The following is a 26,048-nucleotide window of genomic DNA, read 5'->3' on the forward strand; positions in this document are numbered from 1 at the left end:
CATAGTCCACCGCGCTGGCCTAGTGCGTATTAGTAGACTTCACATACTTTTGAGTTTTTTTTACAGATCTCTCAGATAGGCAGATTTCTTCATGATGTTTGGCTAAGGGTAACTTATGATCCTTGAATGTTGCTTATGGATTTCCCCTCATAATGTTACAGTCGGTACCCTACTGATTGACTCCCCCGCCACTGCAATTGCTCACTTACCTTATAGAATGTTCTTTCTATCATATTGAAGCCATCACTAATATCTGGTAATATCTAGTTTGATGTGAAAACACACGGGGTTCACAAAAAGCGCCAAGTTAACAATAGTTTCAAATATAAAGCTACTAGTAGTGCCCGCGGCTTTGCCCGCGTTTTTAGAAAATATGTCACATGTCACATACATATAGCTGAAAATGTGTGTAGTACTTTCAATGGCTCAATCTGTCGAAGATTGGTCGTACCAACTCAGAAAGCTTCGCGGGCTCATGCATAATAACTTCGCTAAAGGACATACAGACAAGCATTCATTTTTATATATATAGTTTAAATGGGACCTACTATTTGATAAAATTTCTCATTTTTATTTACTTATGCTGTGATGTTATTGTTTTTTCTTATTAAATGCAATGACTAAAGACGCTTCTTGGAATTCTATTTTTCCACTAAAGTAAAAATACATTTACATATTTGTTATTTGATCTTACCGTTCCCGCCTATAAACCTAAGAGTAATTGCCGAATATCTTAAAGTTGAAATATTCTCTCGTGTATTTTATGAATGAATCGAAATTGCTGTTATCCGACTATATGATAACGGAACATTCGCTGTTGATATCTCATTAGCATGGGCCATAAATTATGCGTTAGACTTCTAAATTCGGTTGTATTATGGGTGCTAGTTTACGGCTCCAGCAGACATACTACTTTGAGCATCGATTCGCATTTTGGTGATACATCGATGTAGCATCATGTTTTGGCGATTATCTTTTACAATATAGTAGCAAGCCAGTAGACTAGCAGATGATCATGCCGTTCATCTGATGGTAACTGGCTATTGCCGCCCACATTTGCAATCAACCCTAGAAAGGATTAGATATTCTTACCTGAGGTCGACCACAGATGTGCCGCTACCCCTGAAGACTAAGCTGGAACGATTCGGAAAAGTATATCCTGTACTACACCCTTCAAACCAGAACACATCAGCGTCTAACACTGCTGTTATGAGGCAGAAAGAGGTGTGGCGGTGGTACCGCCGGAGTCGGACACCAAAGTTCTACCACCTTCAAATATAATTTGGCCGCGGTATTGGAAACGGGTGTTTTGGCGTCTTAACCGTTGCTGCTTTAGCTACTTTTACAGTCAAAAGTAGCTGCGACTGGCGCTCTACCATATGCTGGGAGTAGCATTAGATCGCTTTCGAAACGCAGCTAAATGTTCAATCGCTGCCAAAAGTAGCATGTCTGCTGAAACCCTAACACCAGATAATCGTCTCGTAATTTATTGTTGAAGTCTTTGATGAAGAATTAAGAAACTTAAGCTTGATCAACAAGTGTAAGACTGAAAACTTGTTATGTGAACACAACGGGCCGTGATCGTAAATGTGACGGGTGAATGGGTGTTGAATAAATATTTATTTTTATTGGTTGAAACATTATAGAAGAAAAACGGCCATGCAATTAAACTGAGTTGTTAAGAGCAGGAATAAAAACCTTTATCATCATCACTCAACACTGGCTCACTGCTGGGCACGGGTCTCCTCTCAGAATGAGAAAGACTCCGCGCTGTGCGAAGTGCGATATGACCCAATTTAGTAAACCTTTTTTTAAAGATATGAGGTATGCACATTTTCTCACGACGTTTTTCTTCACCATCAAAGCAAATGACAACTAATTTATAACACGCATATAACTTTGAAAATACAAAAGCGCGTGCCTAGAATTTGAACCTGGTACCACTCGATTAAAAGGCCGCTACAAACACTAAGTTGTCTTGTTTTTTTTCCACGGAACCTTACTAGCACCATTTTCCACAAGGGCAACGCGCTAAGAGGACTCCGGTTGCGTTCCTTTGGAGATCCCGGAGCCCTTTACGCAGCGCTGGGGACGGCCACCGGGGGGGTTTTGGCGCGGTAAAAATCCCACATAACCCTGCGTCGCTCCCACGGCGCCGGGTACCTTTTGAAGTGACAAAAAAAAAGTACCATTTTCCACAAAACCGCATTGCAGACATTGCTGTAATGCAGGTGTCAGCTTCGTTTTCGCAGTCGAACTACAAGATTCCACCCACAAGAAAAATTCAAATTTGATGTGTTAAATACGAGTAGAAAAGGCTTCGTGAAACGAAGAATATATTAAATTCAGAATGAACATGGCTGTGCGGTGATGTCATCACCTGAGGTAACGGACAACGGCTGGAACCATTAAATTAGATACCTACTGTTGGTCAAATCTTTTTTAAAAAACATATGTGAAGAAAATATTTATATGTATTTATAGTGCTCTTTTTTCTTAATGTATTCTATCTATATCTATATCTACGATCTACTAAAAATCACAAAATTCCCTACAATTACAATTAAATGCTCAATAAAACATATAAAGGAAGGAACGATTATAAAAATATGAAAATACAGAAAAAAATAAAAAAACGGAGGAACATTTTTAAAAAATAAGAATTTAATCCGAATTTTCCTTTATTCCTAAAATGCTAGTGATCGCTGTTTTTAAAATTTCATATGTGCTTTTTATGTACGGTGATAAAAATCTGTATTCAAAATTTATTTATCACTGTCAACATAAGCACTATCATAAACTGTTACAATGAGCATCCTCATTATAACAGTAATTTCTCCAACACAATGAGATGTATACATGATATGACAAGACTTGTAACTTCGTAATCAATATGAATGTAGTAAATAGTTATTTTATGGCTATCACAATAAGTAAAAGCTTAACTTTATATTGTCTTTTATGAGAGTCTTCTGATGAGCTCTTGTGTAAAGGGGATAAAAGGCCATTTTGACCATACGATAAATGTTATGTTACGACGAGGTTACTACGTGACGTAAATGCGAAGATATAAAGTATAAGAAAGTTAAAACTGATAATTAAATAAATGCTGTGTTAAAAACATTATTATTTCACCAATAAAACTGTATGGTGTGAAGTACCTTCAGCATGTACCATCAGCGTAAATAGTCATTGTGTACATTTTTTATAAGAATATGTGTTATAGGTAGTTTCATTCGCTCTTTCCATAACGAAACACCTTTCGAAGGGGTGTTGATTATTGATGGTGAAAAATAATTCTGTAAAGAATCATCTTTAAATAAAATATTTTTAGCTTATTTTAATTTCATAGAATAAGCTTTCAGTCTTTAAAGAAATTTATACACAAACACACCAAATATCATTCATTATAGAAATAGTTTTAAGTGATACCAAAATTATTTTAAGTGATACCAAAAGATATTTTCCTAATGGGTTCCTATAAATTAATTGCTTTAAGTTAATAAACCGGAGGGAGATAGTAAAATTGAAAAACTCATAAAATGACAATAAATAAGGAAATGATTATCTAAACTAATAAAAAATAATCCTTTTTAGAAATACGAACCATATTTTTTCTTTTTACTAGCGTCTAATTTCGTACGTCACGACGAAGTTTCATAGTCGTTTCTTTAGATGGATGTCGTAGTCGTAAGGTAGGAAGATCTCAATAAGAATAACAGAAGAGTCGTCAGTCTGTGTATTGATCTAACTGTCGGGGTCGCGGGAAAACGACGACACGCTCGCCCACGCGCCGCGGCAGTGTACCATCGCGCACACAATTGCTCACAAATGTCTAATTTTCTAACTATTTACTTAGTACGTGACCACAAATAAATACTAACTAATATTAAAATGCGAATGGGAATGTGCATTTATTTCTATAGCTGATATGATAACAAATTCATAAAATAATAAAATAAAATGAAAATTTGGTAGAACCCTCTGTGTGCGAGTTCGTCTCGCACTTGGCCAATTATTTAAGGAATGTATATTTCACATCAAAAAATATTTCGGTTTTTTTGTATGTTATGATCTCTACAAATACAGGTTATTTTTATTTATATTTCGCGTCGATTGCGGGTGATCGGCAGTGACCGTGTTAGAGTAATATTGTGTGCGAGTGTACGTGACATCATCTGGATATAACCACAAATTAAAATACTAGTTTCCTGTTTAGATTACTTTTTACTTGCGTTTATTATTTTATTTCTTTTGTTACCCAGATGGCTATGTTTGTCAATATTAGTCCCTTATTAAGCCTCGTTTGTGATTACGTATTTAAATCGTGTCAGACGCGTGCCGTGGCAGACTAAATATTTCCTATATAAAAAGTGTAATAAGGTCATTAATATCTACCGACACAACACGACGATACACACGATATTACTTTATCAAAATACTTTGATGGCAAGTGGCTACTGCTGCCCATGGACATCTATCATCAATTCTGTTTAAGATTAGCGCGCTATTGAGGTCGGCCTCATGTTGATCTCTGAGCTTGGATACTTCGCATATGTAGATACTTGTATCTCCCCTATCAGACTATTTTAAACGGGACCCAGCGATCCTAAACACTGTTAGGGGGCTGTGGCAATGGTGTCTCCGGACTTGAACAACAAAGCGTTCCATTACTACTTTCTAACACATGATAAAAATCTAAACCTGGACGTGGACATTCCACAAACCGAAATGTTACTTTTTTATATATTAACAAACGTTACAAAAAAGTACAATAAAATAGCACGAGAAAACCACAAAGGTTTATATTACAATGCTGTTGCCGAGATTACATCTATTATTAAATAATTATGTGCGGTGAAATAATAAATATGTAGGTAGAATAATAATACACTTTAAATTAAGAACACTGCTACATGATTAAATTTTTAAATAAGTAAGATTTTAATTTAGGGCTCTTAGGGTTCGTACACAAAACTGCGATGCGACGTCGCATCGCAAAAATCTGCGAGCTCCCTCGACGCATCGCAAGAACTTGCGAATTGATTCGCATCGCACAGTGGTTGTTGTTGTTGGTCACCCTGAGAGACGCTACGCCGCACGATATCGCATCGCAGCAATTCGCATCGCAATTTCCTGCGTTGCGAATTCGCATCGCGTCGCATCGCAGTTTTGTGTAAGGGCTCGAACACAAAACTGCGATGCGACGCGAGCGGCGTAGCGTCTCTCAGGGTGACCAACAACAACAACCACTGTGCGATGCGAATCAATTCGCAAGTTCTTGCGATGCGTCGAGGGAGCTCGCAGATTTTTGCGATGCGACGTCGCATCGCAGTTTTGTGTACGAGCACTTATGCTTAATATTGACTAAGGTGATTTCATCTCTTAATCTTATATTAGTCGAACTGAGCTATCATACTCATTGGCGGACTAAGGCCGTTGGAGGCTCGGGGCGGAAAGTTGAATGGAGGCCCCCAGTGTAAAAAGTAGATTTGCTTTTACAAAATTACAAATGTATCATAAACGCAATCGGCTTTTTTTCGCCCATGTATATTCCACATGCACATGTATATGCACATTCCACAGATTCCTTGGACGACCTTTATTTAGCTAGTTAGCAACTATGTTTGGGCCCCCTCACCCCCCTTAATTCGCTAGAGATCATACTATCATGTTATCAAGCTACATAAGATAAAGGCTTTACGAACTGTATTGTAGATGAGTCATGCCGTGTTATTATTGCATTCGATGTCATTATTTGCATCTGTTACCGGTAGCGCGACCTGCAAGCCAATTTGGTAGCACGCGTCACGCCGCCATCGGCTACATACAAACTTACCGATACTTTTACCGCTGTTAGCAATACCCTTCCTTATTAAAACCAGTCTAAATCCTTTTCGGTCACATTTAATGACGCTCCGAGTCTTACCTTGTAACCTGTTTGATGGATAGCGACTCGATGTCTCGCGACCGATACAGTCGATATCTCGAGAACTAATCACGTGGAAGAGAAAATTGTAACCGATTAATTTATACGCTAATAGAGTGACCGCTTTACTTCTTATTATTCATTGTTCTCGATTAGGATCTATTTTTTTTCGTTTTCAAATACGCCGCCTAATTAATTATTTAATAGTAATTAAAACGTAATGAGTTTGCAATCTAAGCCTCTGGCAACGGAAGCTTAGCTAGAGATCGTTACAATATAACATTTAATGGCAGAAAAGAAATATTTCGTCACTTTACCAACTTAGAAAGTGTTGCGATGACTTATAGGATAGTGAGCGCCTTAGAAACTCCTTTTTTGTTACGTAAAAGTCTCTTCTTACTTTCAGCAAATTACTTTAAGATAGAAAACAACACAATTGGCGATACTTGGGCACTATTAGTTAGCCTCCGTTGAGTGCGTTTACTTGAAATTATTACAGATGTGTAATGTGTACTCGTGCTCTACATCTCATTCATTCAGGGAAATTTCTTTTACTTACTTTTGAAGGTGGTAGAACCCTTTGTGGTTCGATTCCGGCGGCACCACCGCCATACCTATTTCTACCTAATAACAGCAGTGTTAAGCGCTGCTGTGTTCCGGTTTGAAGGGCGTGGTAGTCCTCAGAGGTAGCGGCGCATCTGTGGCCGACCTTAGGTAGGAATATCTAATCCTATCTGGGGTTGATTACAGATGTCCATGGGCGGCAGTAGCCACTTACCATCAGGTGGACTGCATGCTCGTCTGCTACTCCTATATTATAAAAAAAAGTATTCACCTATTTGATTTCATCGATAATATGACCTTTTATAATAGGCATAGTTTTGTAATTTCTAAATTACGATCTAACGGTAGATTCGCAAAATGGACAATAACGAAGATTTACAACAGAGGTGCGCAGGTGGTGAGATTGCTCAGTAGATAAGCCCCGGGTATCGAGATTCGTTTTTAACACTTAATGCTTATCGTAAAATAGCTTGTTTTCTAAACTAATAAATGTAAAATAGATGACTAATATATTAATGTATGTATAATATATTTTAAACTAATCAATTGTACTAAAACAAAGGAACGTAATAAAAAACAGGTCTTAAAATAATAAAAAGCCTTTTAACTTTGTGGTGTGGAAGGATAATATTATGAATAATCTAACCTATTGTTATTTTTTCTGGCTATTAATATACTTAAGCTGTAAAAGATCGTAATTTTCTAATATTACATATTATTTTTGTGGTCTCATTATATTAGTAGCTCAAAATTATAGCAGATAGCCTAATTATGCGTCATTTTGTAGCAGAACTGGAAGAACCATGAAAATTATATCAAGTTTTTATATAATACACATTCAAAACTACGAATTGACAAAACAATTAATTAAAAATAATAAAATTGTAATGTTCATTATTATACATGCAACATCCGTAATATTATACCTAAATATTTCCTTTCGTTCGGGGGCACTACACAGCCTCTTATATAATTCTATACTTTATATCCGGTTAAATTCAGTTTACACATTTGTAAAATTGATCAAACAAACAGACATCATTACAAAACTAAATTAACATTTTTCTTTTGTTGACAGTATATTTATAATGAATAATAAGAACACAATGGACAGTATATTTATTACCAAATTTGGTGCCACATTACTCAAAAAATCACTCTCACTTTTCAAAACCTAAATAAAAGGATAACTCGCATAACTTTGAGAATAAAGTGTCGAGTGTGATTACATTGTGGACCATTTATACTTCACGACTACGATCTCGATCCGATTGGGTAAAAAGTCAAAAACGAGTATAATATATTATCATATGCAATTATGCATATAATATCATTGTCGAAAATAAAAGTGTAAAACAGATTTTCTGATAGTTATATCTTTGGAAAATGGAGCCGTCGAGTCGTCTCTACATAATATCTTTGTAATAGTAATTAGAATAATAGTAATAAGCGAAGATTTAACATTTTCATAAGATAGAAGTAGCAAATAAGAGTGAAATACAGTTCAACTATAATTAGTCCATGTAGAAAAGGAGCTCTACCTGAAGCCATATATTACAGATGCACTGTCACTCCTGAAAACTAAGTTAGTCAATTCATATATGAGTCAGTAACCATACTTCCCGAGCTTTTTTAAGCTTAAATATATGTGTATAAGGCTAGACACTCATTTCATGTAAATTTTATACGGAATCGCACACAACACTAGACAACATTCACATCCACCAATTTACGTTCCCCGATTATGAATCGTGATGGTATTTTTTTTTCTTTGGAAAATAATGTTTACAATTTCGAAATAAAGAGACATTCTACCTACATTACTCATTCTCAATATTCTAAAACTTTCTATGACTGTACCACAATCGATATGTTCACGTAGTCGGATAGAACGACCAACGTAGTCGCCGGTCACGACGGTCGTAGTCGTAAGCTCGCGTAAGAAGCTCTCGTCGAACGCCCGCGGGCGAGGTGGCAGGGCTGTAGCCGCGCCACTTTCTATGCCTGTACCACAATCGATATGTTCACATGATTTAATTTATCAGTGCAGGACGACCAACGTAGTCGCCGGTCACGACGGTCGTAGTCGTAAGCTCGCGTAAGAAGCTCTCGTCGAACGCCCGCGGGCGAGGTGGCAGGGCTGTAGCCGCGCCACTTTCTATGCCTGTACCACAATCGATATGTTCACATGATTTAATTTATCAGTGCAGGACGACCAACGTAGTCGCCGGTCACGACGGTCGTAGTCGTAAGCTCGCGTAAGAAGCTCTCGTCGAACGCCCGCGGGCGAGGTAGCCGGGCCGTAGGCCGCGCCACTTTCTATGTCTGTACCTCGATCGATATGTTCACATGATTTAATTTATCAGTGCAGGACGACCAACGTAGTCGCCGGGCACGACGGTCGTAGTCGTAAGTTCGCGTAAGAAGCTCACGTCGAACGTCCGCGGGCGAGGTGGCAGGGCTGTAGCCGCGCCACTTTCTATGCCCGTACCTCGATCGATACACATGATTTAATTTATCAGTGCAGGACGACCAACGTAGTCGCCGGTCACGACGGTCGTAGTCGTAAGCTCGCGTAAGAAGCTCTCGTCGAACGCCCGCGGGCGAGGTAGCCGGGCCGTAGGCCGCGCCACTTTCTATGCCTGTACCACAATCGATATGTTCACATAATTTAATTTCACTCATTATATTCCTTACGAAGCGTATAATGCCATATATATCATTTTCGTTACAAACTATTTCGTTATTACTCACATGAAAACTTATGAGCTAGATAATGAGATAGTTAATGCCTAATGTTTTCGATGGTGACGCTTAACCAAGTCATCAAAGTAAGTCAGTCAAGTTAGTAAGTAGAAAGATTACCATGAAACTTACCTTAATACGTGGATAGGAATACTTAACATTTTTGTAACCAAAGAAGGCGTTAAATGAACGTAAATGATGTGTATTACAAGTTCATCTTTTACATACACCAAACAACAACAATAAATTACTTGATTATAAACTCACTAAACTGATTTTCGTCTTTTATGAAATTATTTTAAGTTTTAGGGGTCGATATTTTTTTTTTTGTTTATAATAACGCTATTTTACTAATTTCTATACGTTATTCGGATTATGATTAAGTTCTGGGTTACGCTGTATGTAATTACCTGTACATTGGGATTGGAATTATTATTTCGTTTGCGCAGACGCAAACTTGGATAAACATACTTATTTAGAATTAGCGTTATCGCGTCCTTCCTTGTATCGGCTCCATCTAAATCGGCTTAACCCTCCACTCTGACGGGTATCTGATGTTTTGGTTTGTACTCTGAATATTAACACACTACTTCCCTGTTCATTTCGAAAATCAGTACCAAAGCAGCGATGTATGCATCGTCAATAAATAATTCCGATGGCTCGTGACATTGTCACTTTATTGGATGTGGCAGAGAGGTTTAAACTCATTTGTCATCAGAAAGATAATAGTCAACGTTGGTTGAATCGACAATGGGTAATATTTTCTTGTTGTTTTATTACGCATAAATATTTAAGGGATTATTTAAAGTTGACGTTCTCACAATCATTGCTTTGGGATACAGGAGTAAAAGCCTCAAGGTTTTTTTATTTCAATAATTTACCATTGGTTGTAACATTTGAAGAATAAATAAGAGTTATCACTCACAAGTCTCTACCGAATTCTACCACGTTCTGTGCACAGAATTTTACAATTTAAGATATTTTATACATTTTTAATACATAGATATTTTATATTATTATGTCAGGAAATAGTTCCGATTGTTGACCTATTCTTTAATTTACTGAATGCTCTAAAGCAAAATAAAAGATCGATATAAAAAACATAAGGAATAAAATTTAAATTCAACACACCAATCGATAAACCGTTAATAAAGTAAAAGTAATCGATAGTCTATTGTTTCAATCGAAGACATTTACGTGTGTATAATTGCTTTGCAAAAGGTGTCGATCGCAAATATAGATTGATTGTTATTGAACGTATTAAATGGGCATTGGTAAGAGAACAATAATATTATCTGTCACTAATTAAGCAATACTCATTATACAATAAAACTAACTGACCCGGCAAACTTTGTGTTGCCATATAAAAATAAAAAAAATCTAACATCGAGCGGTATGAAAAATGATGAAATTACTGAAATGGCTATTAAAAAATAAGGGGTTGGTGATAAAAGGGTAAAAAATTAGGGGTGTATGTATTTTTAAAGCCACAAAATGTTGTTCAAAAATTTATAAAAAATGTTAAGGGTGAACAACCCTTATCACTTAGGGATATGAAAAATAGATAGTAGCCGATTCTCAGACCTACTGAATATGCATATAAAATTTGGTGAACATCGGTAAAGCTGTTTCGGAGGAGTACAGTAACTAACATTGTGATACGAGAATTTTATGTATAAGATATTGAACAAAATATTCATGTTTATATATTAGTAGGTATTAGTAGCGTATACATGTATTATACATATACGTAATACCAACATGTTGTCTTTCAGGGTACATAATTGTTTATTAGGTCTTCTTTGAAGGTAATACTCTTCTTGGTTCGACTCCGGAGTTACCGCACAGCTACCTATTAACAATACTATTATGCTGCTGTTTGGTTGGTTAAGCAAATACATTTATACAAGGCGTTCCAACTTAGTCCTCAGAGGTAGCAACACATCTGTAGCCAACCTCAGGTAAGAAATATTCAAGTCATGCAATGAAAATTAGAATTGTTTACCTATTAGGGTTCATAGATTAATAAAACGGTCTAATGGATAAAACAGTGATAGCCTAATGGTTAAGAAACTCGGCCGCTCGAACGAGAGGTCCGAAGTTCTAATCCCAGGCTCGCACCTCTGATTTTTCCAAGTTATGTACGTATTAGAAATTAATTATCACTTGCTTAAAAAACGGTGAAGTAAAACATCGTGAGGAAACCTGCACATCTGAGAGATTTAAAAAAAATCTTAAAGGTATGTGAAGTCTACCAATACGCACTTGGCCAGCGCGGTGGGCTACGGCCTAATCCTTCTCATTCTGAGAAGAGACCCATCCCCAGCAGTGGGACAATAATGGGTTGATGATGAATGGATAAAGCGAAAACCGTCAAAAAACAGCAGTTTCTTTTCAATTTATTTTTAACCATTTTTATTTTTAGTGTTTGTTATTATAGCGGCTACCACTATGCATACTCTGCAAATGTTCAAGTGCCTATCTATTACGGTTCGAATGATAGAGCCCTGTGGTAGACGGACGGATAGATAGCGGAGGCATAGTAACACACTTCCGTTTTTGCCTTATGTGTACGGAACCCTAAAAAGTTGACAATATCATTGAGTTATGCAGGTGTGATCGAATCAAGCTCCAATAGCGCATTGCGTGTTTTATCGATCGTTTACACATTATTACAGGATTGTTTTCACATACATTTATGAACGGTCTGTATAATCGGAGCCATCCATACGCAATAACCGTCTGTCATTGTTATGGGACATAAAGGTATGGCTACCCGTGTTTAGTGACGTCATAAAACCAGATTTTATCGACCAGCGCCGATTTATTTCGTTCATGCATACGATCATACATTTAAATCAAATATTTTTTACTATCAAGACACTAAAAGAGAGAAGACAATATTTTCTTAAGGTTAAGTTTAAAAGACCTGGATAACTTTTATCTATCATATAATATTCAATCTTAAATCAAGCTATCTCATAAGAAATTATCGATTCGTTGCTTTCTATTGGGTTCAAAGCTTTGTTACTCTGGATGGACACATTTATAAATGCTTACCTTTCATTGCAGCATACTGTCCACCTTTTTTTTTATTTACGAGGGGGAAACCTTCAAATGGTACCCTGTACCGTAGGAGCGGCACGGGGTTATGTGGGATTCTTACCGTACTAAAACCCCCCCGGTGGCCGTCCTCAGCGCTGCGTAGACGACTCCGGGATCTCCAGAGGAACGCAACCGGAGTTCTCTTAGCGCGTTGCCCTTCAAAATCTACTGGACCGATTTTAAAAATTCTTTCACCATTCAAAAGCTACATTATCCACGCGTAATATAGGCTATATTTTATGTGACATATATTTGATAAATATATTTTGAGGCGGTACAAAGTTTGCCGGGTCAGCTAGTAACTTATAAATCAAGAGTGACTGGGATTGGAACTTCGGACCTGCAGATTGAGAGACTGAACTTCATATGAGTGCATCACTACTTTATTACGAGTATTTATAAAGATATACAAATTAATTAGAGTGGCCCTTCTAGAAATATGTAATAGAGGCGCGTGGTAGGGTGTAAAGGATAGTCATGAAAAATTACATAATATGACAATTTCACGATATTATATTTTACAAGTCTACTACTGTAATATGTTTTGATGCAAATTTCTGAAGTCATTGGAGACACTTATTTAAATTATCGACTTTATTAATTAGTGTTGTAACAGACCTATTTAACATACGATTAAAATAAGGACAACTAGTGCAGTGTACAAAAAATAACTTAATCAAAGCAAAGCTAAGACATTTACAAATGTTTATCAATCACGCCCGTGACAATGAGATATGTAAAAAATGTTAGAATTAGAAGCAGGTATGAATGAGATACGCATATAATTTTACAATAAAAACCGGCCGATGACCTCTAAGCAGGTCACCAGCTAACTGCGCCACATGGCAATCACGTATGATCACTGTGTCTCGAATTAACTTTATTAAATCTCTCACTACTTCGAATAATTAAATGTTTCGGAAAACGGTCCGGTCACATTCACTAAAATCGATCGGTCAAGGGTCGCTACAGTGGTAGACAAGGACGGGTATATATTATACGGTTGCGCTACGTAATTCCGATTGAAATGGCGAATCACGCCTCCAACACTAGAAAGGGACAGCATTATCGACATGAAATGTTGGCAAGATAAACGGATAATGCAAATGAGACTATAGTAATTCTACTCAAAGTTTATTTTAGACACGTCCACATTGAGTCACGATTTCGATATTCCGTTCAGTGGCTGTCAGTATTTCACTTCATTGTTGCTATTCATTTGTATTATATGTAATATGATTGTACAGTTATATAAAATATTTGTACGCCAGAACAGAACAGTACCCTTACCATGAGTTTTTACGTTTCGACAAATATGACTGTTTTGGTATTTGTTTACGTAATGGTCCATACAATTTCCAAGTTCTGACATAATCCGCTAGGGGCGCTGATTGGAAATAGTAAGGGCAAATACGTAAACAAATACCAAAACAGTCATATTTGTCAAAACGTAAAAACTCATGGTAAGGGTACAGAGTGCGAGTGCGTATATTGAACTTTAATTAGTAACACTCTAATTACAGAAACAAGAAGAAAATATGTTTATTATACATTACCATCGACGTTATACTGTTCCCATTGTTGGGCAGGAGTTTTCTTCTAAGGTGAAAGGCTTAGGACCCCTGTATCATAATATCGAGTTTGTACCCCATAGATTATCACTTTTTAATCTAAATTACTATATCAATACACCTACTTCTTATCCTAATCGTATCTAATAGTAAACACGAATATGAGTTTGTTTGTTTGTTAAACTTTCACGCCTTAACTATCTATATTAGATTTGCTGTAAGGAAAAGATTCAGAAATGTATATAGGGTACCCCGAAAAATACTGTTTCCTAGGTACTTATAGATAAAAGTCACTAACCACGAGTAAAGCCGCAGATAAAAGCTAGTTATCTATCCAATTATAAGCTCCAAAAGCTTACGCAAGAAAAACCGGTTTTATTAACTTTTATAGTTAAGCTTACTTAAAGTTATGTTAATAAAAAAATAGTTAACCCTAACATTATTATAGCTATCTAGGAGTGAAGTTAGCAGTCAACGGTTAAATGTCGAACAATAAAACAGTTGGAATGGCACGCGAGCTTAAACATTTGCTAGATTACCTACAGGTTTCATTAAAGCACGGATGGAGTAACAAAATAGACGTCCAATGTAGGAATTTAATAATATTAGTATTAGGAACCGTAGGGAATTTAATAGTATTAGTATTAGGAACCGTAGGGAATTTAATAATATTAGTATTAGGAACATCAGTAAATTCCTGTGGCTTTAACCACCAATGAAGAACACTTTCTGGTAATATTAGTATTCGAAACTGAATTAAACCTCTTAAAAGCCATGGCGACGAAATTAATTTAGATTCGATCCATTTCGTAATTTCGGCTTATATGTTTAGGTACAGTGCATTAAAAGTTATAATCATGCAATTTGAACAAGTTTATATTACGATGTATCCTCTAAGATAGGATTTTTTGCAATTTAAGGGGTTGAATACATGGATACTGTCTGCGCGTACTAATAATAAACCTAAAATAATTAACCTAAGTATACCTTATTTATAATTTTTTAAACAGTTCACCTTAAACTAGGTGCCTCGAAATAAAAATCTCAATAAATGACACGCTTTTGTGAGTGCCAATCAGCAAGCAGTCCACATGACTATTACTGTTATTTTTTAGGAGTCTATTCGGAGACTACATCTGTGCATTAAAGTTATTGAAATCGTGCATACCGCTGGCCAAATCTGCATACCTTCAACCTGCTGGCTTTTTTGTTGGGTTTTGCGTGACACTCGCAATACGGAACGACAGATAGGAACGCAATGGTCATTGAAAATGAAACGATGCAACTATGCCAGTGCTTGTAATTACAAGCCACACACACGTAACACATACCCAAGCATTATTGAGTAATTACTCAATAATGCTTGGGTATGTGTTACGTTTAATTAAAAGTGAAATACTTAGGGAGAAGCGCTTTATTTGTCCACTAGCTGACCCGGCAAACTTTGTACCGCCTCAAAATCTATTGATCAAATATATTTCATATAAAATATAGCCTATGTTACTCGTGGATAGTGTAGCTTTCGAATGGTGAAAGAATTTTTAAAAGCGGTCCAGTAGTTTTTGAGCCTATTCATTACAATCAAACAAAAAACAAACAAAGTTTCCTGTTTATAATATTAGTATAGATTAGTGTCGTTTGTATAAAATTTTTGTTTTAATCGACTTCCGATATTTTTAAATCTCAGAGAAGAAAAACAAGGTTTTGTAAAAAAGTCGAGTTGTACTCGAATTGGATTTAGTGAAATCATAAATTAAATATGAGTCCGCTTATATGAATCCTCTTAAACTATAAATAAAAATTTAAATTATTATAAAGTCGGTCTATTTACTCGGTTTAGTCATTTGCAAGATCTTCGCAATGATTCCTATGTGCGCTTTTCGATTTTTTGTAAAATCTATTGTTTTTGGCGTTCAATTAATAAAAAAACTAATTTTAAAACACTATTTTCTCTAAGCCAATTTCATAGGTAACGTATTTTTTTCCACCCGTAAATACTATAACTCGATAAAAAATAAACAAACACATTCCACACTATTGTGGCATGAAATGACAATACAAAATACTGGCGATTATCGTTATCGAGGGTATTATAAGTAGATTTAGCATTCTCGCTTATTAAATCTCTTCTTGCAAGAGCGACTAAGTAAGTTGCGAGGCGAGTCAGCTTATCTTGACTTATCTTTTGAAGACTGCATTGCCAACCTGCCTATGTGCTTCTAAACGTCCTGTGAATAAATAGGAACTTGCGTCACATGTTTCAGGGTTTTGTACCCAAAGGGTAAACATGGAATCCTACTTCTAAGCCTTAGTTTAGTCCATCTCTCTGTTTGCCACAGGGCTCTCTTGTTCAGTAATAGATAAACTCTTGGTTTTTTACAGAGTAGGTATGTGTAATGGTGTCAGCTATAACAACAAATATTAAAAATAACTTGAAAATAAATGGGGGAAGCCATAATAAACTGCTATTTCTCTGCGTTTTTCGCTTTATCTATTGCCGACATTTGAGAAGTCACTAACTAAAGGCGGTGACCAGAAGAAGACCAGAGTAATTGTCACAGGTTGCTGACGACTGTCACCGACTGTCACGAACCGTTGCTGGCGACCGTCGATAACGAGGGCTAGCGACAGTCCGCGACGTATTAGCTTACTGCCGTCATAGATTAGTAGAGATTACTCACTCCTAACAAGAAAATGTACCCAGTTTTGAGAATAGAAATAGTTGCGTGAAAAAGTTTTGCCACGTCTCCGTGCTAAAATGTCCCTAAAATAGTTGAAATAATTATTTATTTATTACGTAAATTACGCAGTATTAGTTATTTATTCGTATATTTTCTCTAAAAATGTTTTTATTTGTCAAGAATTCAAAAAAAGAACTTACTAAAATAAGCCGTTTGTGGCTTCATTCAATTTCAAGGCGGCGAAGTATCTTTACTAATCTATGACTGCTGTGTATATGTTACATCTATATATAAGCGTAAAAATATTAAGCTCAAACAATAGCTCCGACAACACCGGGAAAACTTAACAAAAATTTGGGTAAATTATTATATATATGTAAGTACGAATAAGGACAAGCAATTGACGACGTCTTGTATGTATAAACAGATTAAATAACGGTCACTTGCGACCGGCAATCAGTCAAAATCAATAGTGGCCGGTCCAAACCGGCCTGTTTGTACAAGATACTCGGACGATAACGTCGCACAACTTCACTAGACGTGGAATGATAGCATTCAATACTATTCTACAGATCTGAGGGAATATAGGAAGCTCTAGAAACCTTACCCACTTTCAACGAACATTTATGCAATAATTTGCTTCAATTCAAACGATCGCAGGTTAAATAAGAAGATTTCTTATTGTAATATTTTATTTAACGGAAATGAATAATAACATGAAGAACAGTCTCCTTAGTATCAGTTTTTATGGTTTTACTGTTCTTGTATTTCCAATTAGTTCTGATAATGTCCGCTAGGGGCGCTGATTGGAAATGTATGGACAAATACGTAAACAAATACGAAAACAGTCATTTTTGCAAAAACGTAAAAACCCATATAAGGATAAGGGTACAGGTGTCGACCCCTAGTCTAATATTGATTTTTATTTGTTTGGCAACTATTGACGAATTTTAGTGAGGATCAATAATATAAAAAACTAAGATAAAGGTTGAAGTTCAACTACTGAGCGCACTTCAACATATACATTTCAGTATCTACCTGTATCTTTGTCAACCGATATTCTTTCTTTGTGTGGTATTGACGATTTAGGGCCTTATCAATTGAAACAATCTAATACATTTAAAGGTGGTAGAACCCGCTATGGTTCGACTCCGGCGGCACCACCGCCACACGTATTTGCCACGCCACAGCTGTGTTAAACACTGTTGTGTTGTGGTTGGAATGGTGAGTTAAGGGAGATATACTTTTCCGTGTCATGCCAGCTTCGTCCTCAGGGGCAGTGGCAATTTTGGTCTACCTCAGGTAGGAATCTACTCTTACCTGGCTTGGATTGCAGATATCCATGAGCCACTTACCACCAGGTGGACTGTATGCTCGTCGGCTACTCTTATATTAAAAACAATCTTCATATCATCTATATCGATTATGATCGATATAGATGATATGATCGACCACTAACCGAAAATCTGTCGTTTTTATAAGTACGACATAGTGACAACATTGGTTGACAAATATTTATTTAGACAAGGAAAATATCAATAAAATGGAGGCATGACGATTTAATCGTATTACAGTTGTAATCTAATGAGCACCGGCGTCACATTCGCGCTGATAAATGATAACCACTGCATTCACTAATATACATTTGCCGCGTAGTAAAAATTCAAGTCATTGTCAATATCAATCACTATTCTGTTATAAATTTAACATAATTAAGCATAATATTAAATTGACGTAGTTATACAAAATGGTCCAACCCACAAAAACCGTTTTTAGTTACTATCACAAATGGCATCTCCACATCAACTTTCGTATATGAAAAAAATATTCAAGCTGCATGGTACAACAATATACCAATTTAATATACCAAATTTTAATATACCAGTTTTACTAAAAGACCTATTTTCTCAAAAGTTAGTTTTTGTGGTTGGATCTATTTTGCATAACTACGTCCAAATATAAAACTTATTAAATAACTCTCTTATAGTTCTCTAACGATATGTCTTATTTATTTTGCTAGGATCCTTGATTTTAATTGATAAATTTTTAAATTGTGTAATACCGTAATACCGATAGTACCAATACTTAGTGCTTTTTCATATATGTATTTATTTGTATAACTGTTTTTTTCTTTTTGTAAATGAATCAAATGGTATCTTAGAGGGGCCTAAATTCTTTGGGAGGTCCAAAGAACTTGTGTAATCTACGGGGTCTTTTTGTTGTCGTAATGGAGCAATTAAACATTTCTTTGATTTTGCGATAATTTATAATAGTAGTTTAATGAGTTAGCGGAACATTCAAGTTTCATTTTTATCTACAGACATAGAACGTGTCAGACAAGGGCCGTGCATTTAAGATATTGTAGGAAAATATGATTCACACTTTCCATTTTACTGTCATATAAACAAAAATGTACCTAAATAGAAATAACATAGTTTACTTTAATATTCGTATTGATTTTGAATAAAACGTCAGTAACTTTACCGATAAAATTGGAAAAAGTACGCGAGCTCGCTGCGCACACATTGCAAAACGCAAAAGAAGTGCAGAACACACTTAGGTACTTGAAAATGGCGGACCGCGTGCTATCGGTGAAAAATATGCATCTTTTATTTACTCAAGCGTATTTATCTCTTACTATTATCTAATCAATCCTGCAACATACCTAAAGATAAAGTCAAAAAATAGACTATTTCGCGAACCCCACCTTTGTTTGCTGACCCATATTCGAGTTAGTTTAATTATTTTTGAACGAACACTTGCCGATCGCATATGGCCAGCTACTCCGGCATTATGAGATAATATAGTGCTCAGTTGTTTAGATAGCTGATGTAATATTTCACATTTACGATAATTCGGTATTTGACGATGTCTGATAACGCGTAACTGTGTAAGATTTTAAGAATGCATGTATTTGTATCCACGAATGTACATATGTGTTTGATTACGAATAAGAAATTGCTGTAACGATTTGATGTAATTAATAATACATAAGCATGTGAGTATGTGTGTTATATGACGTCGATGTTGAAAGTGTCGTGACCGACATTTATGACAGTCGGTGACTACAGGGTGCGATACTCGACGACAGTCGGTGACCACAAGCAGGGGCAGTCGACGACAGTCGGTGACAACAAGCATCGACAATCGTCGACAGAGTGTGAAGGTTAGACAATATGCGGCCAACATCGTCCATAGTCATCAATATGAACTGTTGTTATACGAGCTTTTGCCCGCGGCTTCGCTCGCGTTACGAAGTAATATTTTCGTCCCCTATTTTATCCCCTTGGGGGTAGAACTGATCAAAATCCTTTCTTAGCGGAAGCCTACGTCATAACATCTACCTGCATCCCAAATTTCAGCCCGATCCGTCCAGTGGTTTGGGCTGTGCGTTGATAGATCACTATGTCAGTCAGTCACCTTTGAGTTATATATATTTAGATTTAAATGTAAAGTTCGTTATGATTTGATTTTGATGTAAAAAAATATCTTAATTCATTAATTAGGATTCTACCAAATCCTAATATAACTACGTATACAAACGTAAGAATATTATTAATGGAATTGTGAATTATGGAAAAGACTGTTAAGTAAGGACATAATATTATATTGTTCTTACATATAATCCACGTAAGATATAATCGACATTAATTTAATGTATTCGGTGACTCATGTGTGACACGTAATATGTGCATTACCGTAATGAAATATCATGTATTTATCTAGAATTTCAATGAATAAATTGAATATAAAATAACTCGATAGAAGTCTGAGGCCGAATCTAATAGGACGGTGGTAGAACCTTGTGTGGTTCGACTCCGGCACCACCCCTACACCTACTTCTGTCTGATACCAGTAGTGTTGAGGGTTGTTGTGTTCTGTTTTGAAGGGTGTGGTAAGTGGAGATGGTGGAGACATACGTTTCTGAGGCGTTACAGTTTAGTCCGACGCATCTATGGCGGTAGAAACGTAAAAATATCCTATCTTGATTACAGATGTCCATGAGCAGTAGCTACTTACCATCACGTGGATTGCATGCTCGTCTGATACTCTTATATTATAATAATAATAGTATCGTGAATATTACATACGACTTCCTGGCATAAATACTACTTCATATATCCTTTTACATATTTAAGTGTCCCATCAGACAGTTTAACTGCTTTTGGGAAGATAGATACATCGCTACACCCAGCACACGCCTGACTGTCGTTTCAGCTGACGGACGCTGATTGCAGATACTGATCGAGAAAACGCGGTAATTTTTAACACAGTTGTTAAAACACACATTTTTGATGTGCAAAATATGATAACATCGATGCTATTGTCAAATACGAAACGCCGATCCTAAAAAAATAAAAATAAAACAAAAACTAAAACTAAAGTAAAGAAAAATAGCTATTATTGTAGGGCCGTAACAAACAGTGATAGTATAGCCTAACCTTCGATTATTTAAACTAATGTGCGTATTAGAAATTAATTTTTATATGTTTGAATGGTGAACAAAAACTTTGTGAGGAAACTAACTAACTAACTTGCCAGAGAGATGTTTAAAAACGTTCTCAATTGTATGGGAAGTACCAACCCGTACTTGGCCTGCAAGGGTAATGGCCTAACCCTGCTCATTCTGTGAGACCTGGCACCAGCAGTGGGATTAAAGTGGGTTGAAATCATAATAACTTCAGTCGCAGTCTGCGCACGCAACAACAGTCACGTAGTAATTTTTACACTACACATACTCAACCTATAACTTCAAAAGTTCTGATGAATCGCGCGGTCATCAAAAGTGCAACTACTTATTTGACTTTCAAAAATGATTAATTTCTTATAATAAAGTAATTTGATTAGGAATGATCAGTTTAGTTTTGCGTGACTAGATATTACCAAATATTTTCTTTACGAATATACCTATAGTCCGCGCCAAACTACTAGTCCGCTCTGAATTTGTTGTGCGCAGGTATAGTTAGCATATATACTTCGTAATGTAAGGGCTTGCTAACGCAGCTATGTACCCGCGGGCGAGAGCCGGGAGAGTCCCGCGCTGTCTTCGTACCTCTAATATCTGCAATTTGCTGTTGCAAAGCGACTCGTTTCTATATTCGGAGCGGACTAGCAGCTTGGCGCGGACTATAACAGGCAGAGTAAACCATTTTTTGTTAAGTAATTATTGACGAGTTGTTTTGCAAAAACTGAAAAAATTTAATTGTGGTCGAATTTCGAAATCTAGTAACAAGAAAGCCTCGCCGATTCATTATTATCAGCATCGAATCCGGTCCTATATCACAGAATGTATTAAGACTAAGTGAAACTACACTTTATCAATTGCAATTTCATTATCTACTCGACACCTGAAGTTATTACCTTACCTGCGGTGGTTTAATAAGCCCATGGTGTTTCGGTTATAAAAATACCAGTTATATTTATTGGTACGCGTAGTCAATCCTTATTTAAACTTTCTCTTATAAACGTCACACTGCTTGGCAAGAGTCTCGAGTGTTTATAACTTAATTACTCTACTTATACTCTTCTATATATATTTCAATAGTGCTCCTCTACTTCATAAAGGACGAGCCTATCCTATACTAAATAAGCGCATGAATACATGAATATTGGTAGTTCATTTTGACAGCGTGTGACAAAAACACTATTTTCTGAGAGAACTATTTTTAGAGAAACTGTTAAAAGCTTATATTTTAACCCTACTTAGTAAATTCCAGAAATAATATTATTGCAACCTTTTATTTAACTTGCCATGTATGTCTATGTAACGATATGTCTATGTAAGTTTGTTCGGGTCAAATAAGCTAGAAGTTGGCTGGGAACCTCAGTAGTTAAAGAACGCTACCCCATCGAGCTTAGACTCATTTGATATACATATTTTAGCATGGACAAAGAAAGAAAGCTTTCAAATTCATACGCTCGTACTAAATACTCGTATTACACAGACCTTTACCTTTTTTCCCTAAATTGGATTTACCCTGTCATAAAATATTTTTATAATACAGACCTAGCAGACGAGCATGTTGTCCACCCTATGGTAATTTGTCAATGCCGCCCATGGACATCTGGAACTAGCTCCAAATAAAACCGTTCTACCTGAAGTCGAAAACTAATGCGGCGGCGTCGTAATAATTTGTTGATATGTAAGATAGCCGGCATCCCTTCCACCGCTTTTAAGCTGAAAGGTGCAAGACCTGCTTTTAAGCTGAAATGTACCTCCCAATCGAACCATACCGATTTTACCATCTGCTTCTAAATTTGATACGACTATTGAATCTAAAGTGACCCAACAAGGTAGACATGATGTCCCACCGCTCGCGTGTGTTATTGCTATTATAATGGATGTGTAACCCAGCTTACTCCACGCCTACACGCTCGCTGAATTGCCCGTGAAGCCTAGTCTTGTTCTGTTCATGCAAATCAAGTAATGAGTTAGTTTAAACAATGCAGCAGTTACGAACCTGTGTAATTACTGATCAGTATCATTCGTATAATCAGCTAAATCTCATAATAAAACCGAGCTCGAGGAGCCGGTAGATTAGCGCTAATGTGCTACGTGGAATTGAGGAATTGTACAATTATGACAATTAAAAAGAAAAACATTAGTGACACAGATAACCTTAAAATAAATCTATATATGTTGCTTACATTTATGCTCTGCTGAATACTTTAGTATAGTCGACAAACGTTTTTTTACACGTGGAGGTTTCGAAAACATTAAGTAGTTGTCACCTACATGAGTGATTTTTCGATTTCCCCAAGTAAAAAGTTTTTTTATTTTCACGGTAATTTAATAAAATTGTGATCTTAAAAACTGTAACCAAAATTACCAAAATGACCAAAGAGAATATCGTGAGTTGACCAATTTTTGCCTTCTAACAATTTTGTTAGTTGAGATTCATTTTCTTCTAAAAATTTCTATCGCGTTTCACACTAACATCGTTTGATAGTTGACGTATACTTTAGATCGACGGCCCACAAGTAGTAATAACTTGTGAATGAAACTTTTCCGTCCAAATCCGATTTATTGCTACTATATAGATAATTGCCTTGTTACTAATCTTTTGATCTAGATGGTCAAGATATCAATTTTAGAAAATGTGTTAAATTTACTTCTATTGAAAATGACAAACCGTTCAAAACGAATTCAGTTAATGGTTTTATTATGCCAGACAATTGGAGTATGTAATATTAACAGTATTCCGACTATCGCCTCATCCCATGGCACAGCTGGCTGCGTCATCACTATCTTCCTGCTTTACTTATTCCTTGGAATTCCTCTATTTTACATGGAGTCAATAATTGGCCAATTTACTGGACGCGACTGTATCGACGTTTGGAGGATTCGCCCGGGCTTATCATACACTGGTTATATACTTATCTTATGGCAAGTTTTAATTTTATTTTATAATCACACGTTCGTCTCCTTCAGTGTCCATTATTTTCTCATAAGCTTCGAGAATCCTATTCCATACTACCAATGCGGGCCTTGGAGCACGAGGAATTGTAATATTCTCATCAGAAATTATACAATCACCGAAGATTGTGTGAGACATCGCCGGCAGGCCAACTACTGTGACAGCATCTACCAAACTTTCCCGGAATACCAATATTGGAGGAACTATGTGTTACAACATAATAAAGCTAAGTTCTACATAGCTTGGAGAGTATGCCTCGCGTCTGGGCTAGTGTGCGCCTTTCTATACATAAGTTGCTTCAAAAGAAAACAATCCTTGAATTGGTTTGTAAACTGCTTGCCTATATATCCCATTTTAAGTTACATACCAGTTATGATGGGATCGATGGTCCAGAAGGGACTTGTGGTTAAATTTGAAGAAGCCTTAGATTTGGATTTTACGGACTATGCTAAAAAATTTCGATTCTCAAATGTAGTTCAACAGATCGTGTACAATTTGGGTCTCGGATCCGGGCTTACGTTTAATTTCACGTCAACGGTTTCATTTCGATCAAATTGCTTTTCCAATAGTGTTGTGAGTGTGGTTATTAGTGCTGTTTTTAGTATCCTTGTTATTTGCACCAATGCTATGATGACATGTCCGTACGCCTACCAACACAGTACTTCGTCAGGATCCGTTATTAAGATGCAAATGTCAATGGTGTTTGAAAAAGTTCCAAGACTACTCTCAGAATATGACCACAAACTTTATTGGCTCATCCTCGTGTACAGCTGCTATGTCGTCGTAAGTCTTTGCACTAGCATGCTTGTGTTTTACAATTTATTGGAAATGGTTGCGGCAAGGAATGAAATAGTTGCAAGTTACCCAGGATTAACATGCCTTGTGGCTGTCATTGTCCTTTTTTTAGTATCAATTCCGTTACTGAGTAAGATTGGAGTAACATATGCTATAGCTTTTCGTCGCTATATTTCTTTAGTCTCAACATTTGTCACCATGATCGAATGTATAGTTTTTGTGATGTCCTACGGTGTTCACAAATTTTCAGAAGATGTTCATTTTATGCTGGGAATCCAACCCTCGATTTACATGAGAACCACTTGGGTACTAGCGAGCGGAATTTTGGCATATTCATTTTGTAGTGAATGCATTTATTATTACAAATCATACCCCAAAAGTGTAAATATCAACATAGATATATATGGCCAATACATATTATGTTCAATGTGTGGTATCATTGTGTTCGGATGTGCTGGAAAGTTGCTAGTAGCCTTATGCAAAAGAAGATTTTCAAGTATGTTCAGGCTGGATCCCAGTTGGGGTCCGAAGAGCGATATTCTTCAGCGAAGCAGAGCTATGTTCTCAGCCCAGGCCATGACTAAGGAGTACATGTACCGTCAGTACCACTTGCAGGCCGGGATCTTGACGCGACAGAAAAACTCGAATAAGAGAACGGTGTTCGAATTTGAAGAGCAACGATTTTCAATGTAATCATTCCGTAACAAACATTTTTCGTACACACTATTTATTAGCGTCGTTGAACTAAATTGTAGCGTATGGAAGTATGTGAAATAAAATTATTCCGTACCAGTCGTGATCAGTTTTTATATTACCACGTAGATATTGTTATAATACTGAGCTTGTGACTCACTCTGTATACATAGACATAATTATTATTATTGCTTCGGGCTATTACGTTAAACTCGTATTAGATATTGCGTAATTCGAAAAGAATCAATATGACTCAACGCCAAAAATATCCTAATAAGCATAAGTATGGCAATATATAAAATCGTTATTTTAGTATGCATAATTATTCTTTTAGACAACGACTGTTTTTTTTGTTGATAAACAATGCTACTTCTGAGAGCGGCTGCGTTATATTAAATTCCTATTTTATGATAAATGTTTTTAATGTACATATTTTTGAATATATAGGTAAATCACAAACACACATTTCTAGTTTTTGGAAAGATACAGCGTGCATCGGCCATTTAACCTTTCTTCTAGATGTGTGACAAGTACACTCATCAAATTT

The 26,048-nt window shown here is 36.3% G+C and overlaps 2 protein-coding genes across 2 annotated transcripts in view; one reads left to right on the forward strand and one right to left on the reverse strand.

Annotated features, from left to right (window-relative positions):
* Positions 1-26,048, reverse strand: part of LOC140743577 (uncharacterized) — a 111,468-nt gene that overhangs the window by 41,586 nt on the left and 43,834 nt on the right. The window lies entirely within an intron of this gene.
* LOC140743125 (sodium-dependent noradrenaline transporter-like) lies at positions 23,654-25,602 on the forward strand. Its single transcript, XM_073074186.1, has one exon. The coding sequence runs from the start codon at positions 23,669-23,671 to the stop codon at positions 25,499-25,501; it is 1,833 nt and encodes a 610-aa protein (XP_072930287.1). The 5' UTR covers positions 23,654-23,668; the 3' UTR covers positions 25,502-25,602.

This window comes from Epargyreus clarus, unplaced genomic scaffold, assembly GCF_041222505.1.
Source record: "Epargyreus clarus isolate Ecla_fem2 unplaced genomic scaffold, WU_Ecla_fem_2.2 ptg000007l, whole genome shotgun sequence".
Classification (NCBI taxonomy): Eukaryota; Metazoa; Arthropoda; class Insecta; order Lepidoptera; family Hesperiidae; genus Epargyreus; species Epargyreus clarus.